The sequence below is a fragment of the Catharus ustulatus genome, chromosome 2 (assembly GCF_009819885.2).
Source record: "Catharus ustulatus isolate bCatUst1 chromosome 2, bCatUst1.pri.v2, whole genome shotgun sequence".
In the NCBI taxonomy this organism is placed as follows: Eukaryota; Metazoa; Chordata; class Aves; order Passeriformes; family Turdidae; genus Catharus; species Catharus ustulatus.
Window position 1 is genome coordinate 89,643,609 of NC_046222.1, and position 22,891 is coordinate 89,666,499.

The 22,891-nt window shown below is 41.3% G+C and overlaps 2 protein-coding genes across 2 annotated transcripts; both read right to left on the reverse strand.

Moving 5' to 3' along the window:
- Positions 1-303: 303 nt before the first annotated feature.
- Positions 304-8,005, reverse strand: ASMT (acetylserotonin O-methyltransferase). The gene is made up of 8 exons (XM_033052431.1): positions 7,778-8,005; positions 6,274-6,448; positions 4,976-5,105; positions 4,254-4,322; positions 3,618-3,736; positions 2,712-2,852; positions 1,415-1,537; positions 304-799 (listed from the first exon to the last, which is right to left on the reverse strand). Exons 1-8 carry the CDS (start codon positions 7,847-7,849, stop codon positions 588-590), a joined length of 1,041 nt encoding a protein of 346 aa, XP_032908322.1. The 5' UTR covers positions 7,850-8,005; the 3' UTR covers positions 304-587.
- A 7,652-nt stretch (positions 8,006-15,657) lies between these two features.
- AKAP17A (A-kinase anchoring protein 17A) lies at positions 15,658-22,627 on the reverse strand. Its single transcript, XM_033051725.1, is given in 4 exon segments — positions 15,658-16,707; positions 18,072-18,312; positions 18,944-19,092; positions 21,123-22,627. Coding segments are annotated over 4 exon segments (2,202 nt in total). The 5' UTR covers positions 21,885-22,627.
- Positions 22,628-22,891: the final 264 nt, after the last annotated feature.

Below are 22,891 nucleotides of genomic sequence, written 5' to 3' on the forward strand. Positions count from 1 at the left end.
TTTTGTAATAAGAATCTCTGGGTTTCAACCTGTCACTAAGGTACAACACTTTTTCATAATTGAAATCGAAGTCTAGAGGAAATAAAAAATTAATATCATTTTTTCTTGCAAAACTCCCCAAGGCTCAGACAGGGTTTCTCCTGGAACTCTGAAAAGACCACAAGGAGACATAATTTGGTCTGATTTTATTATATCAGTATCTCAGGAATAAAAATGAAGGCAAGAAAGCTCAGTACAGGGATTAGTTTTATTTTGAAGGAACTCAAGTACAAATTAAACTCTGCTTTTGTCAGATACAGTGTTAAAATCAGAGACAAGCTGAAGCAGACACACTAAACATTTCTTTTGTGGATTGTTTCTTATGGAACAGGTGTGGATTTCTTTCTTTCCCTCCCAGATCCAACTGCTGCCAGATTTGCAATACATATATGTTGAAGATCTCTTATTAGTGAGTCTTCAGACAATATATCAGCTTACAGAAAAGTTGGCAGCCTTAACTAACAGCTAAGTTGATCATTACCCACTAAGAAGAGAATAGCACATTTCTCAGCTTTTTCTCCCTTGTTACATACATAAAACATGTACTACTATTTCCTTCCTAAAACAGCATCATAGAGTTTTCCAGTCCTCTTTACTTGAATCACTCCAAAGCCAGCTGCCTCCAGGAGCTTGCTGTACTCTGCTGCTGTTCGCTCTTTCCCTTCTGTCTGGACCAACATATTCATCGAGTACAGTTGGGTTTCTACAGGCCCACTTCTATCTTCATTCAGAAGTGATTCAACCAGCAGCACTCCACCACCTGGTGAAGTTAACAACAGAAAGAAAACACGCCCTGAGCACTGAAAAGTTGAGCTATTTTTGAGCTGTTACTAGGACAGATCCTAACCTCACTTCAGGAAGAAGCAGTCTCAATTACATTAAGTTGTATTTCAGCATCACAGAAGACATGAAAGAGCCAAAGCATCAGAGCATGACTTTGCTTGGCTATGTTGGTACTGATTTCCCAGAGCTAAAGATCAAAATTTCCCATTTTCCCCAGCTGAAATTTACAGGATCTTACTGATTTTGCTCTGTGGGCAGTACTTTTGAAACTCCGAGGCTTCATTTTGACACTTAATGTGATTTTTTACTATGATGTATACACCTATCTAAACAATACCAAAATTCTCAATCCTTACAATTTATGCCTTGAAAGATAAGTCCCTGCAGGACAGACAAAAACTGGAAGTCAGACAAAGAGATCTTAGACCGGGTGCTGTTTGTCTCAGCTGCACATGGTTGGCTTAGGGAAAGCAAAGGACTAAACCAAGAAACTCCTGCACTGAAACTCTGCCACCCAAACTGAGTACCAAAATGGGTGTGCTTCAAATTGCTGGTAGGTAAGAGTGTCTGCCCTCCAAGAGTTCACACCTACCAGGTTTGCAAGCTTTGTAGACTTTTGCCAGCAGTTGTATGCATTTGTCATCATCCCAATCATGCAGTATCTTGGATAAAATATACAATTCAGCTTCAGGTATTGAATCATTAAAGAAGTCTCCTGTAAAGCAAGAATACATGCATTATACAAATCCCCACAACACTGAGAGTTGAGTTATGAAAATATTTTCAGTTGTGTTCAATTCCAGGTTTGCAATGCCCTTTAGACATATCAGACAGCAATGGAGTTACCGGGTAAAAGTCTTCTGTTGCACTGCATAGGGAATTTGGCTCTTGATCAGTCTCAAGAAGATCTGAAACATGTCAAGGCAATAACTCATCCTGAAACAGACTGATGCAGAGGAAAGCATTTGAGCTTAGGTTTTCTCCAATTAAGAAATTCAAATTCATAAAGCACTAAGGACATAGACTGACATGGTTTCTGTCATGAGAAAGAAGGAAATATTGCCTTCTCTAAGAAAGTTTTCAAAGATCTTTGGTAATCACGGAGTTACTTCATAAATCCATAGGTAAAAATACACATCTCTCACCTCCTAGCACTAGTTTTCTTATTCCTTTTGTTTAGCACCTGGTGTACTGCATTCAGATTCTTTTTCTCAACATTTCACTTTGTCATTTCTTCTCCTGTTTTCTTGCATCTTTGTTTTTATACACTTACTTCTCTCTTCGTGGCTTATTTTCTCTTTCTGAGCTTTGAGCAATATTAAGCACTTCCAGCACTTTGAAGATTTTTGTAAACATTAAAAATGAGATCTCTCTATACTCATTTTTCCTTATAGATGGTACAAAGATCAGTGGCCTGGGCAAGAGGAATTGGAGCTAGCTCACCCACTTTCATCGTCTAAAATATCTTAGGACTTGAAGATCAATCAGTTGTGATTAGAGAAGGAAAAACCCTTGTTCAGAGCAGGCCTGGCATCCCTCACATCTGCCATGAGGTTTGTACAGGAGAAAATGGGAGTGTTAGGAAAATTTGCAACAAAGCATGGCAAATTTCAAAATTTGAGGAGGCCTTTTTTTTTTTTTTTTTTTGCTAATTCCTTGTTGTTAAGAAATGAAATAGTTCTCTTCAGGAATTAATGTTGCTGAGTAACTGAGCTGTGTCTGTGACAGCTGCTGATGGACAGCTGGGACAGCTGCAGACCCGGCTTGGGGAGGCTGCAGCCTGGGACACTGTGCCCAAAGGGGCAGCTGGAGCCTCCAGAATGACACCCCTGAGCAGAGCCAGGCTCTGGAGAAAGCTGTGACACCACCACACCGCTGTCCACACCTACCTTCGTGGAAAGCGATCTGACGCTCCTCGGGGGAAACAAATTGTTCTTTGGCCACTCGCACAACTTTGGGCAGGTCGTAAATGGTGACAGTAGAACGTGGATACAAAGAAACACACTCTTGGGCCAAAGCTCCTCCACCTCCTTTGGGGACAGTAACAGGAGGTCAGTACCGACACAAACCCAACCTGCCCAGTGACACCCCCATGAAAGCAAGTAGGCATTGGTGCATTCAGCCTCATGGAAGCTGGCAATGTACATTTGCACCCCGTGTGTTGCTGAGAGGGAAGAGGAGGGGTAGGAGCAGCCACTGTCTCCATGTGTTCGGCAGGAAGATCCAGGCCCTGCAGCATCCAGGCACGTGGGAACAGCCCCAGTCCTCAGCACACCTATACTCCCTCCTAGCCAGACCAGCTGTGCGTGCTGGAAGGTGAAAAATGAAAAGCAGAGCCACTAAACCAGGTTCTGGGGAAGCAGTGAGGGAGGCCAGGAGGGAGCCTGCGTCATCCCATGAATCCTGGCAGCACTCAGCAGTGCTGGGACAGCAGGGTGCTGCAGGATAAGAGGCTGTGGGCAGTATCTCAACAGTGACTGAAGGGGAGGAAGGAAAGAGTCTAGCACTGGAAGAATGCATCAAGCAAGGCATGAAAAAATGCTAAAGCTGCCACATCCACAGGGGGATGCATGGCTACTTACATAAATCAGACTGCAGAGAAAAGCATTCAGCTTCCTCATGCTATCATCACTCTCACATTTCTGTTTTTAACCCAACCAACTTAGTAAAATGTTCCTTATATTGCCATGTCCTGTTTCCATTGTTTTGCCCATCATATAACATAGGAGTTGTTTTCCTCTACAGAGCTAATAAAAGACAATTCAAAGTCTTGTTAAAGAACTTCTGACACTTACCTCCCAAGTCATAGATCTGCGTGAAAGAGGAAAGGTCAAATGCAACAAGAACATCTCTGCCACATATACTCCATACTGAGTTCTGGCCAGCCATGAATTTTAGCATTTCTTCATCTGATCTAGCAATGCAAACAGACGGCACAGAGAGAGGGTTCCTTACCACATCCTCAGTGATTCCCATAATATAACTGCTGTTACATGTTTTAGCTTAAACAAAACCCTCTAGTTTTATTGACACAGAATAAGTCCTCTTTGCATCTAAATCTACCTTGAATATTCCTGTATCGGGAGGGTACAGCTATGAATTCATGCATTTAAATAGGGAATTAAGACTAGTGAAATCCATCAGTGTATTATGCAGCCCATTCTCAGAATTTCCAAGGGATTTTTTTCCTTCAATTACCATTGCCTCTGTCAGAGACCTATGATCATTTCAGATTAGGAAATTATATACTTCTATTTGAAATATCAGACAGTGTCCCAGTAATTGATATTGTTGAGAAATAAAAACATTGCATGATGCTGATGAGAGGAATTCTCACATCATAATATTTAACTGTCCTGAGCCATAATTTAAAGCATTAGTTTTATTCATGACAAGAAGAATAGAATTTCTATGAATATTCTAATGATTACCTGTACATTGCTCCAAAAGGGTCTTTAGATGAAACACCAAAAGCTCTTTCATATTGGTTTCTTCCTTCTCTAAAATAGCAATTGCAAAAACCAATGAGAGTGCTGATTTATTTCTCAACAGTTCACAAGAATGACTTGTTCTTTTCAAGGTCAGGGTGGGATGGCACTTTGAACAACCTCATCTAGTGAGTGGCATCCATGGCAGGAAGTTTGGAACTTTAGAGTCTCTTCCAACCCAAACCATTCTAGGATTCTGTGATTTATGAGAACATCCAGACTGATGCAATCATCACCATCATGTTTGGTCATCAGTTGCATGGGCTGGAACAAGTGTGAGTCCAGACCCATACTAAACTGCCCCTATAAACCTTTGCAACAGAAGCATCCTTAGCCACCATTACTCATTATTTACTTTCTTGATGTAACTTTGTCCAGTAAGAGTCACTGTAATGATAAAGTGCTTTACTGAAGGTGAAACAAAGAAATCTGATTTCTAGATCATCTGTATGATGACAGGGAAAAGGAAAATGAGAACATACACAAATGGAAAACAAGGAGGGCAGGCATGAAGCACACATATTGCCCACAGCTGAATTATCTGCTGTTTTTAATTTCTGAAAACCAGCCAGCACCTTTATTGAGCTCTTTCCCAGAAACACACCACTCAGAGCAGTGACACAGATGCTGCAAATCACCAGAGAGCACACAACACTCCTCCTTACCTCACAGCATCAGCCAGGTACTGCCAGCACAAGTAGACTGTGTTGGAATAATACATCATAATATGATACTGAGACTTTGGACTTGATTTTGTAAGGTAGACGTTGGAAATTTCTGTGTTTCTGTAGAGGGCTTAAGGGTAAAATAAATATATTTACTAACATATGATATAACACCTTGCCAAGTCTATTGTACAGCTTGGTGGTTATCACCAGAAGATGTCTATACAGCCTAGAACAAAACCACATTACTTCTACAACCAAATCCTTCAACTGCAATGAGTAGTGGGTGAGGGCTGCTGAAATCTGTGTTGCCCCATTCCATCCAGGTAAAAACTATCTCCCTACACTTAAATCCAAGTGTTTCTTTGAAGGAGAGTAAAAAAAGAAAGCCTTATAAGTGCTATCATTTACATATCGGCTTCTGCTCTCAGAGGAACCTTTCAGTGTGCTCTATTTAAGTGAGAAGTCTTTGCAGATAAGTCTTTTTTCTGATCAACAAGATCAGCAGATGGGGGAAAGTCCAAAGTCCACAAAACAGCCTCACCCACCATCTCTCAGGTCACTAGGGCAGGACCTTCTGCAGAGAAAAGAATGCCTAAAGGACTCCCAGAAATCTCCCCCACTCCCTCCAATGCATCTGCAGTGGAATCGCTCACCCATGGGACTGGCATATAAAAGAAATATAAAAGATAGGTCCTGTTCTCCCCAGACTCATTGGACAGTAACTATAATCCCTAAAACAGAGCATGCCAACACAAGGCAGAGCAGGGGATGCGACTTGTGACACTCTAGCCCTTCTGTCTGATGGCCAGAGATCCTTTCTGTCCAAGTGGATTCCATGTTTCTGATATAAGGAAAAACATCACCTTTCAGTTCTGATCAACAACCTAACAAAATATGTTCACATGATGGTAAAAAACATAAGAAAAACAAAACATGTTTTAAATCATGTTTTTACCATCCACCCTGGCATTTTGTTTTAAGTTTAACATTCTGCCCACACCCCAGAGATTTCTTGAGACAAGCTCCACAGAGATCCTAAATATCTTCTCCAAGGTCACATGAGGCTCTTGCACAAAGACACTCAGGGATATACAGCCCTGCACCTGTGTTCATGATGACATTTGCCTCTTCTCTTACAGCTGAAGAGTGAATTCCAAGAGTGACTCTCTCCTTCTCCCAGCTACATTAACTGACTTAACATTTGGTATTACCTTTGCCCACACTTCTTACCTCACTTTCAAAACCATCAGAGGTTTAAGGGTTTCAACTTATTCCCATTCCTTTGCCTTTATTACCTCCTTCTTGTGTAATCTCTACAGCCAAGAGCTTCAATCCCACACAGGCATCCAGCAGTCTTTTCATCCCTATGGTGCTGGCACCCAGATGTGCAGCAATGGCATCTGAAGACAGAGGCTTTCCTGACTCCAAAAGGAGATCAAACACCCCCAGCTCACAGGCAGTGAACATAACCTGGGGGTAGGGAAAGATGGGACTGAGGAATTAGGTGAAAGCGCAAGGCCTACTGCATTTCACAAGCTGCTTAATTAGGAAAAATATAAATCTAATAATATTTATTTCAGATAAACTTGTGTTTCATATAAACAAGTCCAATTATTACGCTGTAGTTTATCTGAGCACTGATATAACATACTCTCCATGCAATGCACTCATTGGTCTTTTTTTCCCCTTCTCCAGTGAAACCAGTCAATGCTTTTTGGCTTCCAAAAGTCCACATTTAGAGACCAGATTTTGTGTGTAAATGTTCCTGCCTCTTCCTTAGTTTAGGAACACATTCTCACAATCTCCTGGAAAGAACAAGACTGGGTGGTGGTGCTTGCTCTCTGTTTATGTTTCTGTTCTTTAACTAAGGATCTAACACATGCTTGGTGAACCCCGGAGACTCTCTGATGGCTTGCAATAGGGGGGATATCTCATTGTATGGATCTTTTTATCAGGGACTGGTGTGAAGGACTACAGTGATCTTCCAGAAGTTTCCTCTCCTCCAGAAGAATTGCTTCATTCAACCCATCAAAATTTCCCAGTCTTTCCATAAAGCTGTGTAACCTCTCCAGCAAGATCTGTACATCTTCTGACAGACATAGCTAACCATACATTAAAAAAAAAAACATAAAACCCAACCATCTTTCTTTAGCTATGCACAGTCAACCTTACAAGTGCTAGCCTATTACTCTGGTCACATAAACACTCCCAAAACAGTAACAAAGACATCAATTTAATTGACTGCCTGTATCTACAATGATTTGAGCTACAATGATTCCTGTACAATGAAGCTCCTTTTACCCTGAGTAAGAATATGGCTTAACCAAAGTTGAAATTGTTTCTCAAAAACATACTATTAACAGTGTTAATTTGGAAAGCATTGGACACTTCCTGTTCTCACAAAGTGATTTTTCATTATCTATTTTTCCTCTCTTTATTGTCACCTCTGCTTTTCACGAGCTTAAGGTGCAGTGGTATTTGCACAACCCAAAAAGCATTCCTTCTGCTACCATGTTGGCCAGAGGTACAGCAAGGGACAGTAGGAAAGTTAAGTAGTAAATGAGGAAAAAAAATCCACTGCACTGTATATTATAATTTTATGCCCATGTGCTTAAGCAAATAATATTAGCAAACAATAAAAATAGTTGAATTACTAGTTTTGCCTTTGTGCCTTAAAATATGTTTGGAAAAACAGTCATTATACCAGTGCTTTCACCTCTTCCAAAGACTTACATTCAGGACCTAAAGAAAAACCCCTGAATATTTTTGTCTGCATACTCCAAGAGTTATATTTCTTACCTTTGAGATTAAAAATCCATTGCTGTATTGCACGATGATTTGAGGATAGTCAAGGTCTTCTGTGGAACCCATCTTCCTTCTGGACTGAGACACAGACTTCCTGGCTCTCTTAACTTAAATAAGCTTCTTTTCACCAGACACAAAGCACACCAGCTGATCCACATAATCTTATTGCTTCTGAGAAACACACTAGTTACAAAACCTGTTAGCTGAGTTATTTGGCTTGTATGGGTCTTTCTGCCTGGTTCAGCTGTTTCTTTGGATCTTCCATCATCAAGTATAAGGCTAAAGAAGCATTGTGGATTAAAGCTTGTATTGTCAGTTCCTCAGTCAGCAACATGCTGGTACCTCAGAAACACTTGAAAGCTTGTAACAAGCAGAACAAGAATCAATACAGAAGAGCCTGAACTCAGTGCAGTGCACCAGCATTCATAAAACAAAGCAGATCTGACTTGGGACTTGAAATTTGCAGTGGGGACAGTCCAGGGGACCCTGGGCTGGCAGTAGGGTACACCCCATCCCTAAGTGAAGGAGCAGCAAGTCCAAAGAGAAGCCGTAACAATCTGTTGCTGTTTTCTCACTGTGACTAGTTTGCTCTGATGATGATCACTCAGGTAAAGCCAACGAGGAGTTAAATCTACATTTGTTACTTTTCTGTATTTTGCAGGTCCTCCCATGCACCCTGACATGAGCTTAGAAAGGAATATTTGTTTGGTAACTGCTCCTCAGCAGGGGTGTCCTACTTGTGCTTTGCCATGTTTTGACATGGTGCTGAGGGGTGACATTTTCCAGCTGGCTACTAGTCTTCCTCCCCTTCTCTGCATAATTAACCACGGGCAGCAGAAGGCCTTGGGGAAGAAACAATGAAATGAGTGCAAAGTTTGAGATGGGGCATGGATTTCAACTTCACACGGGACATAAAAAACTCATAGGTTTTCATCAGAAAATTAAACCCTAGATTACTTTCCTGAAATCTTGCTGCCCCACTGTTCATTTCTCTGTCTCTGTCTGATATCTCGCTCATCTCAGCTTAGGGTATATCTGGCAACACTCATGGGAGGAAAGATTCTTTCCATCAAGGAAAAGACTCAGATTTTATATCACACACTTATATTACACCCCAGGAGGGTCCTGTGACCCTCCAGGAAACAATATTAAATTAAACTTTATTTAGGTAATACACTGAAGGCAAAATTTTACAAACCAGCATTTTTTTAGTAGCTTTGTCCATGCTTCAGATTCTGCTGTATAATCCTCTGAATTTTTATATTCCATTCAGATCTCTACATTTTAGCCAGAAGATCTTCTATTTCTCTTAGCCCGTAGTGAAATAACAACTTTGAGAATTACCTATTAAAATAAGTTAAGCAGGTGTAACAGTTTTCAGCCTTTTCCCCTCTGTATGCAAACTCAGTACTGTTCCCAGGTTCTAGCACCACGGTTCCCTGCGTTACCAGAGTACTAGGTATGAACATTACAAGAATTACAGCAAACACCAAATTGCAGAAACATGTAGAACTGCTCCTCCTGGCAAACACAATCTATAAACATAGTGCTATTTTCTCACTAGTGCACCAGATTCACTGTTCAGTACAGATTAGACACTAATATTTTGTGTATTTACTGTGTGCAGGCTGGACACCCCAGCACCAGCACACCTCTGACAGAGTGACTATGAATCTGTGCAGTTTGCATTTAACAAGACACTGAAGGTTTCAAATACACAGCTATATTCATAATGGAAACCTTGCCCTGCTATCTTCTGCTCAAGGAGAGCACATGAGCTCAGTTGCTATTTATGAACTTCCGTCTGCATATGCAATAAGCTGTCAGCAGAGTTCATTTATTTGGACAAACCTAGATCTGCTCTTGGTGAACACACTACAGCTTTTCCAGTTCTTTGGTTTCATTCCAAAGACAGCTCTGTAGAAGGAGAAAGTTTAAGAAAGTCTCACTAAGTCTCTGTCTGCATGGGTGATTAAGTCAACTTATTTCCCTCAATACCATTCTCTCTCCAATGAAAACAGAGAACTAAATGGTACATAATCACACATCACCAGTAAAAATAACTATTTTTAGCCAAAAATATTAGAAAGTTGTATGAAAATAAAAATATTTCTCTTCTGTAGGCCAGTTCTACCTGCTACTGAGAAACTGGTGCAATTTCATGCAAGCTTAAGGATTTCTCACTCCTGGGATCATTACAGCTATTCAGTCCCAGGCCATAAATGCACTTCACTTAAGGCAAAGTTACATGAGTCTCCACTAATAAAATGACCACATAGTTGATTAAATACACTTGAAGTTCTTTTTCAATTATTACTAAATCTGTCTGTTGAGGATAAAAGTTATAATCATCTAATGGGATTACCACTAGTAGTCAGATGTAGGGGAGGAGGCTTACAGATAACCCACACCAGATTGAAAAAGCCACAAGCAGTGTGTAGCTGTTTCCAAGTAAATTGTTAGTGAGGCTTAAAGTTTAAGCTCCTTTTAAGCCAGAAATGCATTCATGAAGATGAAATTGCAATGGCTTGCTTTCTCTGAAAACCCTATCAAGATTTCTCTCATAGGGCTTAGACCACATTCAGGCTAAAGCCCTTATTTTACCACCATAGTTCTATTTCAGTGAAGCATTTTTCTTTGCCTAAATGACTCACTACAGTCAAATGCTACACCAAAAAAAAAAAAAAAAGAAAAAATAGCCACTTATGTCACTTTTGCATAACATTTGAAACTAAGAAATTATGAACAAAGGAGATTTAGTAAAATGAATGTGTCCGCCAGTGAGAAATGGCAGATGACACTATCTTCTCACATGAAACTTTCCATATAAGCAAAAACTACAAATCCCAGGGATGTGACTACAATGAGTTTCAATAATGCCAGTAGGGAAACAATTGTGCCTTGCTATCATGACTAAGTCTCTAAGCATACCCAGCTTGTAACACATGCCCTGGAAGGGCACAAAGGTAATAGTTTGTGGCCTTTTTTAACAATCCTAAAAAAGATACTCAGTATTACACTTTCTTTGAAATAGAATATCAAGTTTAAAGCGTTCCTCTTCTTCTTGGTAGCTTCTAATTATTCTCATACTCTACAATAGATACATTTTTCTAGTAACATGACTATTATTTCCATCACTTTTGACACAAACTAATTTTAGTTTTTTCCTGTTTTCGTCACATATACTAATAGCAAACACTTGGAGTGGGCAGGAAAACCTGTATATCCAGCTCACTTCCTAAGCAAGCCCACCCTTCTCTTTAGATTCACTCACAATAAAAACTCTGAGAACATATTTTAAAGTGAACCAGAGTTGTTCTTGGTTTAACTTGTGGACTGCAAATAATCTCTAAACAAATAATTGAACTAAATAGTCATTGAGATTTCTATCACAGGAAAGTCCCAGCAGAAAAGAGTCACTGTCTTCCTCAGGATAGCCAACTACCCCAGCTAGAAGTGGTAGATGCAGAAACTTTAGAGAGAAAGAGAGAAGAGAGGGGGGAGAGATACAAACAGAAACCCAAGACGGATAGCAGCTGAGGCAGGCTCTGATTTCAGAAATTACTCTGTCAAGCATCACAAAGGAAAATTGTGGACATGCAACTGCCTTAAACAGGCCATTTTAGAGGCTTGCCTTTGCTGGAGATGGCAGGAACACCTTCTTGCCCAGGAGAGGTGGTGAATAATTTCCAAATTTTGCCTTGCTTATGCATGCAGTTTTGGCTTTACCTTTATATTATTATATTGTGTTTATCTCAATCCATGAGTTTTCTCACTTTTACTCTCACAGCTCTCTACCCCATCCCACCAGGGTGCATGAACAGCTGCATGGAGCCGAGCTGCCAGCTGCTATAAATCACAGCAGCAAGCCATGTGCAATGAACAGAAAAGATTTTTCCAGGCCTTCCCTTTTACAGGGAAGGTAGAAAGTAACAGACACTAGCAGGTAATTCCTCAGAGCATTGATGAACATGTCTGGGATCATATGCAGAATTGCAGGGAAAATCTAATCTGAAGGTGATCAATCCTTGTTCTGACACTTCTGGCAGTGCCTGGGAGTGACATTCCTTCATATTTTCCTACATATAGTCCAATACCATGGACAGCACACCTGAACATCCCATGCAGAGCAGGTAGAGCTCACCTGGCAGGTGTCACAGTGCACATGCAGCTAGATTAGTTATCAATTAGAGAGCAATTCAAATCAGCCTTAGCCCTTCAAAATTTCATTACATAAGCTGTGGCAAAGCATTAGCCTGAGCTAGCCTACAAATTTTATTTTTTTTCATCAGGCAGCAGGAGATTCAGGAGGCATGTGAGGGGGAACCAAACCAAATTCATTTTCTGTGCTGCCACTAAAGAAGAAAGGATGGTGGTGCACAACACTTCAAAGAAGCCTCTAGAGTCCAACATTAGATTAATATAGGACACTTGATTCATTCTGTGCATCCAGTTCTGAAGAATCAACAGCAATTAGATTGCTGCTTTATACAAACACTAGAGACAACTGCAAATTTACTGCGAAGCAGCAAAAGATACCTTCCACAAATAATATGTTCATTAGACTTGGGAAAGGCCAGATCAACAGAATGCAATGTAAGCTTACTGGAATGGGTGTTGTATCCAGAATAATCAAACCTCAAAAGCAGCATACCAGATCAAGACACAGGCAATACATAATAAACACAAATTTGATCTGTATAGTAATACAAGACATCAGTGGCCAATTTTGCCCACATTAATTATAAATTAAAGTATTTGCAAACCGGTTGGTTTAACTGCTGGCTTATATAGAATGTAACAAGATCTCTAGCTCTGCTAACAAACATGAGCAGCTACAGACAATAGTCTGCTATATGATCCTATACAAGAACTGCCCTAAAGCTGACATTGGTACAAACCCCAGGTAGTCCTGATCACCAATCTGACTCTCACTAGTTTGCTTTTATAGCCTTGTGGCACTGATAGAATCTTGTGCTCACAATTTTGGGAGCAACTGCAAAAATTCCCCTTTTCTCTGTCAGCTTTAAAGATAATGCTTCCAGGTAACATCAAATATTTTTTATACACATATCTAATTATGCCCGTGCCTTTATTACAGGACACTGAATAGATTACAATGGTAGAACCAATTAGAAACAGGATTTGGATATGGTTACAACTTTGGTAATAATTTTTACTAATTTCAATTACTGCTAGCAATTTGACTCACACATTATCAAAATTCCTTTACCACAGTGGGCAGTAATCAGATGGAAAACATCACAGTGATCTTATTGAAGGTCTTTGGCCTTGCTGGTGTAGCAAAACTGTCGTTTGACAGCTGCTTCCCAAGCCACCTAGTGCAGACTGAGGCCAGGAAAGAAAAAGAAAATTGCAGGTTAAAAGGCTGGTACATGCAGAGGCTCATCAGCCCTCAGACAGACACAAGAGGAGACATTCCTCAAGGATAAGAACAGGACTATGCAGTAACACTGTCCATAGCAACAGGAACTTAGATTTCTTACCCCTTTGAGACTCCTGTTCTTTGCTTTACAAGGGCTGCAGAAAAACCACTCCTGATTGCCACTGCCAACAGCTATGATGAGGCAGCAGCAAATGCAGAGAGCACATGCACCAGCTCCTGCCCAGAAAAGGGAGCTCAAGAGCTTTGGCCCACAAACTTCCTGCCCTCTTCAGCTCAGACCTTGCTGAAAGCTGTCTGTGATTAGCAAGGCTCACCACCTCCAAAAGGAAAAGGTCTCATGCTTCCTTGTATCATTAGATGATCAGTACATTTCAAACCCCTAGGCATCCTCAAGAGCAAAGTGGGTTTCCACCTGATCCTATCCTTATGGCAAGGACATAAAGGAGACATGGCAGTGACAGATATGAAATCTCTCCTGAAGCCAATTGCAACAACTGAGGTGCATTCTCACAACGAAGAAAACTCTCCTCCTGGCTCATCATGTGAGTTAAGAATGATCAAGGATAACAGCAGAACACTGGAATGAACACTGGGCATTTCTAGGGACTCAGTACATGAAACAGGGTTCAGAGATCTTGCACTGCTGCCCAGGCTTTTCAGCAGGCATGAACACAGGGCAGTAGCATGAAGCTGCCCAATCCATGGTTTAACAGGATTTACAGCAATCATGCTCACTGGGGAAATTTTTCCACTAATGAAGGAAAAAAAACCTACTAGTTAAGAGTGAACCTGAGTTTCCCCAGCAACAAAGCCTGATTTTAAACTAAGCTTAAACTGGCAGGTATGGCTGCCTGGGGCAGGAAGCTGGGTGAGTTCTTGGCTTTTAAAGAACTCCAGATTCTGGGAATGAGCACACAGAAGAAACAATCCCCTCCCTTGACCAGCTGGCAACACTCTAACTGATGTGCCCCCCTCCCGGCTGACATGGTACAATGAAATCCAAGTTCAACTGGACATGGACCACAACCCCCAGGTCTCTTTCTGCAGGGCTGCTCTCCAGTGTCTCCTCCCCCAGTCTGTTACACTCACAGTTGCCCCATCCCAGGTGCAGAATCCAGCACTTCACATGGCTGGTGATTGCCCAGCCCTCTGACTTGTCTATGCCTCTCTGCCTTCGAAGGACACAACAGCTCCGCACAATTTAGTGTTGTCAATGTCTTACCTTTTCTGCCCACAGCTAGTAACTACAAAGATTTCAGCAGCATGGTCTAGTAAGAAACAAATCCACATGGATTCTGAAAGTAAAGCAAACAAACTCAGCCAAGGATCCAGCTGAGCTTCAGCACTAATGTGCTTCTCAGACACTCCAGGAAATGGATGCACTTTGATTTCACGCATCAATGTGAGGAAAATGGCATCTGAAAGCTGCAGTTAAAGAGCACACATCCTGCTGAATTAAGAGTTGACATAGCTGCAACATAACAGGACCATCAAGAAGAGAAGCTGAACTTCATTATTTAAATGTGCTGAGTGATGCTTTCAAAAACAGGTTAACACAACACTTCTGCAGATTTTAATATACTGACACATGAACACAGCAACTTCAGTTCACTGGAAACAGTTTTCTTTTTAATTTTACCATAAAAATGCAAAATAAACTCTTCCACTGTAACATTATAGCTTTTAATATTCCTGAGCTGCATTTTAAAAGCAAAAGTATTCTTAAATTGATTTAACAAGAGACACTGCAGCCTTACTTTTCAACAACACAAGTAAAAATAATTTAGCAAGAAGGCCCCTTTTTCAAGACAATGTTCAGCTCTTTATGTACCTGAAAAAATGTTTCTAGTAGCCCTATACCACCTGAAATAATCACAAAGCCAAATATGTCAACAAAATATCAGAACAACTTTCAACCATTTTACCACTGCTTGTTACTTCCTACACCAGGTGTGCCTCTCTTACATGGAAAGTATTACACAAAGGCATTACATGCCAGAATAATTTGGGCCACAAAGCTTGGCATCATACAGACATATGAAGGAATCAAAGCAGTTTAAAAGGTATCCTGCATAACTTTACAGTCAGTTTTAAGAAAAAATATCAAAGTCCTGCTATCCACCTCAATCAATAAAAACTCTACTTTGTTAAACATGATTTCATTGAATGTACCAGGAAACACTTTAAATCAAATCTGTATGTAATAGCTTGTTACCTCTGAAGTTCCTGTAACTGGCACTCATGTATTTCTCAAGCCAAATTAGTGATAAAAACTAAATACACTAAAATTAAGGTTTAGATAACTGAAACTGAAGAAAACAGGTTGGCTCTTAGCACTTTAGGAACTTCAGCACAAGCACAGGTGATTATACCTACATTGTGGTAGAAACCTAGAAAGAGACAACAAAGGAAGGATGGTTAAAAAAATCAGGCATCTCTTTTCTTGATTTCAGGAACTAGACGCAAACTAAGAACTGGTTGAAACAATTGTGTTTTTTCTATAGCAGTCACACCCATGAGGTCTGGTTTCCAATTTTGTGGCCCTTTTGTCCCACCACAGCCTTTCAAAGGAGCCAAGGCCTCCACTACCCACTCCAAGTACTCCTTTCTCATTCAGTGATCACCTCCGGTGCCTTCGTCGCCTGCTGACACTTCTGCGACTACGACTCCTCTCCCTCCTGTCCCGCCTACGCTCCCTACTGCGCGTCCTCCTGTATCGGGAACGTCGGGGGCTTGCACTCCTTCGCCGAGGAGTGCGGCTCCGCCGAGGGCTGTAGCTTCTGCTGGAGCGTCTGTAGTGCCTCCTGTCTTTCCTGTGCTTTTCATCCCGGTAACTCAAATCTCTTCTGTGCCTGCTGCTCTCCCGCCTACCCTTACTCTCATCACTGTTTATGCTGCTACATGAACGGCTCTTTCTTCTCCGTGTCTCTGTTCCGCGTCTGTCCTGCTCACAGTGCGAGTCCTTCTTGCAAGGGTTCTGGTCACAGCTAGAGAGGCTCTTCTGGTCCTGGTTATTGGTGGGAACACATGGAAGTACCCCCGAACCTCTTTTGTCAGAACACCTCTCAGAGTTTGTAGCATGAAGATTCTGACCTTCTTTGACATGAACTTTGTCATGAATGCTGCCATTTAAGTACTTGCATTGAGTGTTTACACTTTCAGGGGATGCTACTTCTGTTTGAGAGCCAGGAGCCAGTTTGCCTGTAACAGCCTGTCCTGAGGTAGACGTGATGCAGCTGGATGACACAGTGTGGGGAGCAGCACTAGGGCTTTTCAGCACATCAGTCTGAGATGTTTCAGTTTCTTCTTTGTTTTGATTAACTGCATCCATTTTCTTGCTCAGAAGATTGTTCAGTAGTTTCTCCCTCAGTTCCTTTTCTTTTCTCTGCAAACCCAGTGCTCTCTCTTTTTCCTCTTCCACACGTTTAAGCTCAGCCTCCTGGAGCCTTCGTCTCTCCTCTAGCTGCTGAAGACAAATCTTTTCTTCATTCTGCTCTTGCTCCAAAAGCTTTACTGTCTGAAAGACAAAGGGAAGAGTAAACAAAAAAATACCTGTTCGTGCTTTCAAGTCACAACATAACACAAAGGCAGCAATATGGCAAGAAAAAATCTAACCAACAGAACTTAACAATCCCAAAATAAAATGGTGTTTCCTTTTTAAAGGGAAAAACAATCAAAAACAATCAGCCAACAAAACACACTAATCCAAAACTGCTGTAAGTTAAAACATTATTTGGCCGCAATTCATGAGAGAAGTTTTGTCTTCATGGTTCCTCAAAATAACCAAAGTAACAACATGTCAAATCTGCAGTATTGAAATACATTTATCAGGGTCAAACTTTGAAGGTTTCAGTCAAATTTAAAATGTTTGGAATTTTATAAAGAACTTATTTTATGTGATTGCCATCCATTGCTCATAGATGACTTTACAACGAGTCAATAAAAACAGCAAGTAATTAAATGGACAAATATTATATAGAAACTGATTGTCATTTTGTCAACCACTTTAAAAACTCACGATTTCAAAGGTTCAAACCTTTTTCTATTCTGACCTAGTCAAGTGGCTTAGTATAGATGTCAGAATTTTCTAAATGAAAGAAACACACTCCCTGTTTCATCAGACAACCTTTCTATTCCACAGCTACAAAGGTAAAAAGTCTGCAAAAGTCATTTCTCCCTTCTAGTATATAACTATCTGTACATAGCACTGTGAGTTCAAAAACACTCCTGAAGTGTACTGGCATCAAGAAAAAAACCTGTGCTTTTCCACACAGCTTTTCATTTCTACAGAAAATATGTCACATACAGTACACCCTAATTTGGTTTTATCCAAGCCTTAACCTTCATTGTTAAAGTGAAAAAATAACAATACTATTAGAAAGACAGGATCTAACATTTGAAACCTTTGCTGACAGTACTTCTCTTACAGAAGAAACATTCTGCACATTTCAAATACAGAATAATGAAAGTTCAATCTCTGAAACTGCAAAGAACAGTGAACAGAATTGCTGCGAGGCAGATGGGAAACAGCATCCAAACTGGAATTAGAAAAGTAATCTTGCATCTTATCCTTTGTGGTTAGCTCACTTCTTCATGCTTGCATGTTCTTTTATTGGACTTAACCTGACAATTAATTTACAGCTAAAAAATGCTGTTCAGGACTATAGGTTTAAGTTCACTTTCCATTTACCTACAAGTGTGTCTCTTACCAAGAGAGAAACACTGTTTCATTGCACTTTTCTGAAATTCTGGTCTAAGGAACTGCAGCTGCAAAGGTAGTAAACCTGGTGTTTAATGGACAGTGCTTCACACCTCCTCTCAAGTAAAGGGCTTTGTTCTGTTGGGTTCTTCATTAGCTTCTGAAATAAATATTGACATTACCTTTGCTCTGCTTAGCAGTTCTGCAATTAATCTAATGGACTGAAGATTTCTCTGAGCTAACAGGAGCTTCCTTTCTTCTAGCTTTATCTTCTCTTGAAGCTTTCTCTGTTCTTCAGCTTGAAGCTTTTCAAGTTGCTTTTTGTTCCGTCGAACTTCACGGTCTTTCTGTTTCTGTTCTCTCTTGCGCAACTTCTCTTCTCTTTTTCTCTCTCTCTCGTATTCTTCAAGCTCTCTCTGCTTCCTAAAAAGAGATAAATATTTTTGCCTTATCTAGGCAAAGCACAATTTCAAACTCCTACTGTATGTACAATACATTTTACACTTCAAGTAATTTTTTTTTCTAAGTAAGTCATGTCGATGAAGAACAAATATAGAAAACTGAACATTTTAACCCCTGCTTGTGACAGTAAACGGTCATACTCTGTATATTTTTAACAAGTTGGAATTCAAAGAAAAAAAAAGGGCTACAGCAAAGAATTGTTTTTTTAATTACTTTGACAAGAGATAGTAACAATCCATGAGCCAGCAGGGCAGAGAATTATCACAGCAAGAAGAAAAATACCAAGCCAATGAATGTGTGGTGGGTTTTATTTCTGTGATAAGGACAAAATGGCAGTTTCTGCTAAAGGCCAAGGGTCTCTGAAATTAGGTGTCTAATGGCAAGATTTTTAGGAAATTGAGTATTTTGAGGGTTTAATATTTTGAACTGAACATAAACGTAAGTGGTAAACTAAATAACTACACTCAGCTTTAAACACTTCATTTTAGCTACAGGAAACTTGGGTTCAGTTATTTTCTATATTTTGATGCTGATATGAAGGAGCAGTTTTGTTATGCCTGATTGTTAAAACTGAACAATAAGCAACAAATACCTTTCCTCTTCTTTTTGTTTTTCCTCAGCTTCTTTCTCTTTACGTTTTTGTTCTTCTCTTTGCTTTTCAAGCTCTTGAAGCTTCTGCCTTTCAAGTTGGCGCTTCTTAATTGATGCATCACTGAGGTGTTTTGTTGAGTCAAAAGAAACCTTTACATGATGCAGTTGAAAACAGTTTTAAGGAAACAGAAAAAAAATCAAAAATCACAACTTGAAAATTTTGACTTAGACCATGTAAGTACAATCAGATGTGTAACGCCTTTTTCAAAACAAAGGGAACTTCTCTGTGTGCCCAGAGAAAGCACCACCTATTGTAATCACGTAATTGGGTACTAAATGTGTGCATATATGTAGCAAAATCACATACCACTTCATACTTCTGTGTCTCACAACCAAAAATAAACCCCAGTGTGGCTGAGGCTCTGTTTGTCCAATGTTTTCAATGTATCACAATGTGCACATACAGAACTCTTAATTAACGCATGCTGTTAGGAACTGTAAAGCTCTACCTAGAAATAGGTTTAAATAGAGGCCTTCCTTTCTGTCTAAAACTGTGATCCTTAAATTCAGCAGAAGACATAGTTCTACAGCATTCAGCACCTGGTTCAAGCCTCCCCACCAGTTCTAAAACCAAGATTCCCAAATTGAGGTACACTGGGCAGAAGATCTCAAGTCATGGGAACAGAAAGAAAAGACACACACAACTGAAAAATGAGACTTCAGAGGTGCTCAGCTTCCAGAATATACAAACACACCTTGGTCATGTCCAGCTGCAGGCTGGAACAGGACACCACCAGACACCACAGCCCTGGTGTCCTAATCTCCAATTCTGAGTGCAAGCAGGCAGGGGTCTGTAACACATTTCCACAGACCCATGGTCATGAACCATGGGGCAGAGAACAAGGAGCACATTCTCTGCAGTTTAATCTACTCAGGCTTTATGCAAAATGAAGTTTCACTAACAGACTGGGAGGACAAATAGGTACAAACAGACAAGGTGTGCTGACCTTGTATGACAGAGAGCTGATGTCCTGACAGGGCAGCTGCCAGGAAGGCATGACTCTTCTTGCACAGCCAATCTAAATTTGGGAACCCTGATCCCCTGCATGTAAATGACAGTTTGAATTTCACCAGGTCAAGGCACAGTTTCTATTCCACAACTGACAAACTTCGACAACAAGATAAAAGATTACAGTATTTTACTTACACTGACTAAACTACAGTTTGAATAAATATCTGCATGTTCCCACACTGCACAAACGAACACTCAAGGTTTTATTCTGAAATACACTCGCTGGTTTGATGAATGACTACTGAGCATACCAAAATACATCTGCAAACATTTCACTCAACCAATATGTAAATGCATGGACCACCTCCAGACAGAGAAAGTTTTCTTGAGACTGTGCTTTCAGAGACACTACATCTGAACAGACTGCCTTGTTCCCTGCTGTCATAGCTGTAATTTCTAAGACAATGAGGTTACAGAAAATCACTTCTGGAAAACTTGTATGTAAATATTATGCAGTAAACATAGGGAGATCACAGGAAGCTGTGCTACAAATGAAAATTGTCATTTAAATTTGTGTGGGGCCTTCCTGTATATCAGATACACTTACTGTGCATTTCCCAGACCAGAGAGGCCACATGCTACTAAATCCTTTAGTTCTGAACTTTTGACTGGTAGACCTAGTTATCAGTTCAGGGACCAAATATAGAGACTGAGAAATTCTCCCAGTGTCTCTCTGTAGTGAACACATGAAAGAAAAATGCACTTTACAGTCAATCTTCTGATGAAATTTATCTTAACTTGTTCAGAACTAGAATTTTAAGTGAAATCGTGATTTATATATGTATATTATCTGCTAAAGCAATTTATAAAATCGTGTCCATAAACTTGATCCCTCCTTCAGTAGTTCCATTTCTAGAACTGTTTTGCTAAGGAAAAAAGCAAATCCCCTCTCTTGACTTTAGTCATGCAGTCTAACAACACATTTTTCTACCAACGTTTTCCTTTAAAAACTATTATGTCTGTCCCATAAACCTACATTACTGCTGTCAACATCACCTGTTGTCATCACTGTGGTATATAAATAAAGGACTGAAGCATTGTGGAAATAACATTTAGTTGTACTTGGCCTTTCATGTGGGCTCCCACACAAAAGGCTGCAGTCTCTCACCTTTATATTGCAAGCCACCGCTTTGCCATCATCGCCCTTGTACATCAGTTTCATCCCTCGCAGGGCATTCATGGCCTCGATGAATCCTGCATACTCTCGGTACTGAACATACGCTTCAAAGTTTAAATGGCCTCCAAAGCTGAAAGTGTGGAAATTCCTGCCAGTCATTTCTTCTCTGTAAGGGTCCAGCATGGGTATGTCCACGTTACGGATTTCTCCAAATTTCTGGAAAACTTTTATAAGGACTTCTTCACTTGGCTTTTCCGAGCCAGTCTCCTTTGCTGCAAACCACTTACAAGGCAAACCCTCCAAGTGAATAGTATCCGGTCTTTCCCCAGGCAAGGTTTCGTTCATATCTTTTGCATCACGGAAAAATGAGTCCCAGTCGTGTCTGGTAGGAAAGTCAATCTTGTATTCCGCAGCACGCACTTTTAAAATGTCAGAGAAGCCGCTCAGCTTTATTGTTTTGCCATCAAGGCACGCCAGGAAAGATTTAACCAAACTTTTGTTCTCGACCTCTCCTTCAAACCGAATGAAATCCATTGTGCTTTTAGAAATCCGCAGAGTGGAAAACTGATGAGTTTGCACCATGCCCTTCAATCTTTCCATCACTTCCCAGTTCGAAATGGATTTTCCTGGTTGCTTCAGCTGAGGAAGTGCCACACTGATGGTCATTTTTGTAATGGGTTTAAGGTATAACCCACAGGGAGCACAGAGCTCTACAGCTTCTGATGTATCATGAACTATTGTTGCAGCAGCCATAACAAAGAAAAAGCATAGGATAAAAAAATAAAAGATGCAAGTTTAAGTTGCAGGCCAACAGTAGTCAAATAAAATAGCCCTTATCCATAAATAATTTAATTCTTTGGCGATTTAACCATTCCCAAGTTAAAACGATGTCTCTTAACGCAAGAGTGAATTAGATAATTACAATCGAGTAGTAAACACATCTTAAATTACTTTACGACCACTAGAGCCTATAAGTAATTAAATCTCTGTAAGGCCTCTGAATAGAAAACTAGAAGCTGATGACAGTCTTAGGAATACATGAAGTTGGTATGTGATTGCTCAGAAAGCAGCTACCCTTGCTCAGGAGGGAAGGGACTGGCGGCGCGATGTCACACCGCTCCCAAATCTACTTAACAACCAGTGCACCCCAGCAGGCTGGCGCCGAGGCGGATCTCACGTTCTCCGGAATGAAGACCTGGAAGGTGTCTGCAACGAGAGAAAAGCGCCCCTTTTATTTAAAAGCCCGAAGCCCCACCGCCCCTCCCTGCCGGCAGCGCCGAGCAGCCTCCGCAGGACAAGGCTGGGTAGCAGAGCGAGAATCACACCGGAGCCAGCGGCCACCGCCGGCAGCTGTCCCCGGCGGGCGGAGCCCGGGCGGCGGGGGGACACTCTGGGAAGACGCCAGCGGGAAAAGCGCCCCTCGCCGATGCCAGGGTCACCCGTACGCCCCGCCGCCGGCTCCTGCACGTCCCCCGGCAGGCGGAGCCCGGGCCCGCGTCCCTCGCTCCCGCTGCCCGGACCGGACCCTCCGCGCCCGCCTCACCCGCAGCCGCCGGGACGCGCTACCCCGCGTGCGCCGCCGCCACTTCCGCTTCCGCTTCCGCGTGGCGCGAGGCCCCGGCCTGAGGGAGCGCCTCGGTGCGGCAGGACGGCGCCGCCTGGCGGCGGGGCGGGCCCGCGCCCCAGGGACACGGGGAGTGTGCGCTCCAGGGAAATACGGCCCGCGGGGACACCCGGCCCCGTCTGGGGACAGCCCCCTT

Excerpts from the sequence above, each read along its gene's own strand:
- ASMT (XM_033052431.1), bottom strand. The coding sequence starts at position 7,849 with ATGGGTTCCACAGAAGACCTTGACTATCCTCAAATCATCGTGCAATAC. Across the intron at positions 1,538-2,711 it reads TCAGATCGCTTTCCACGAAG|GAGACTTCTTTAATGATTCA; the intron begins GTAGGTGTGGAC and ends CTTGCTTTACAG. Across the intron at positions 800-1,414 it reads CTACAAAGCTTGCAAACCTG|GTGGTGGAGTGCTGCTGGTT; the intron begins GTAGGTGTGAAC and ends TAACTTCACCAG.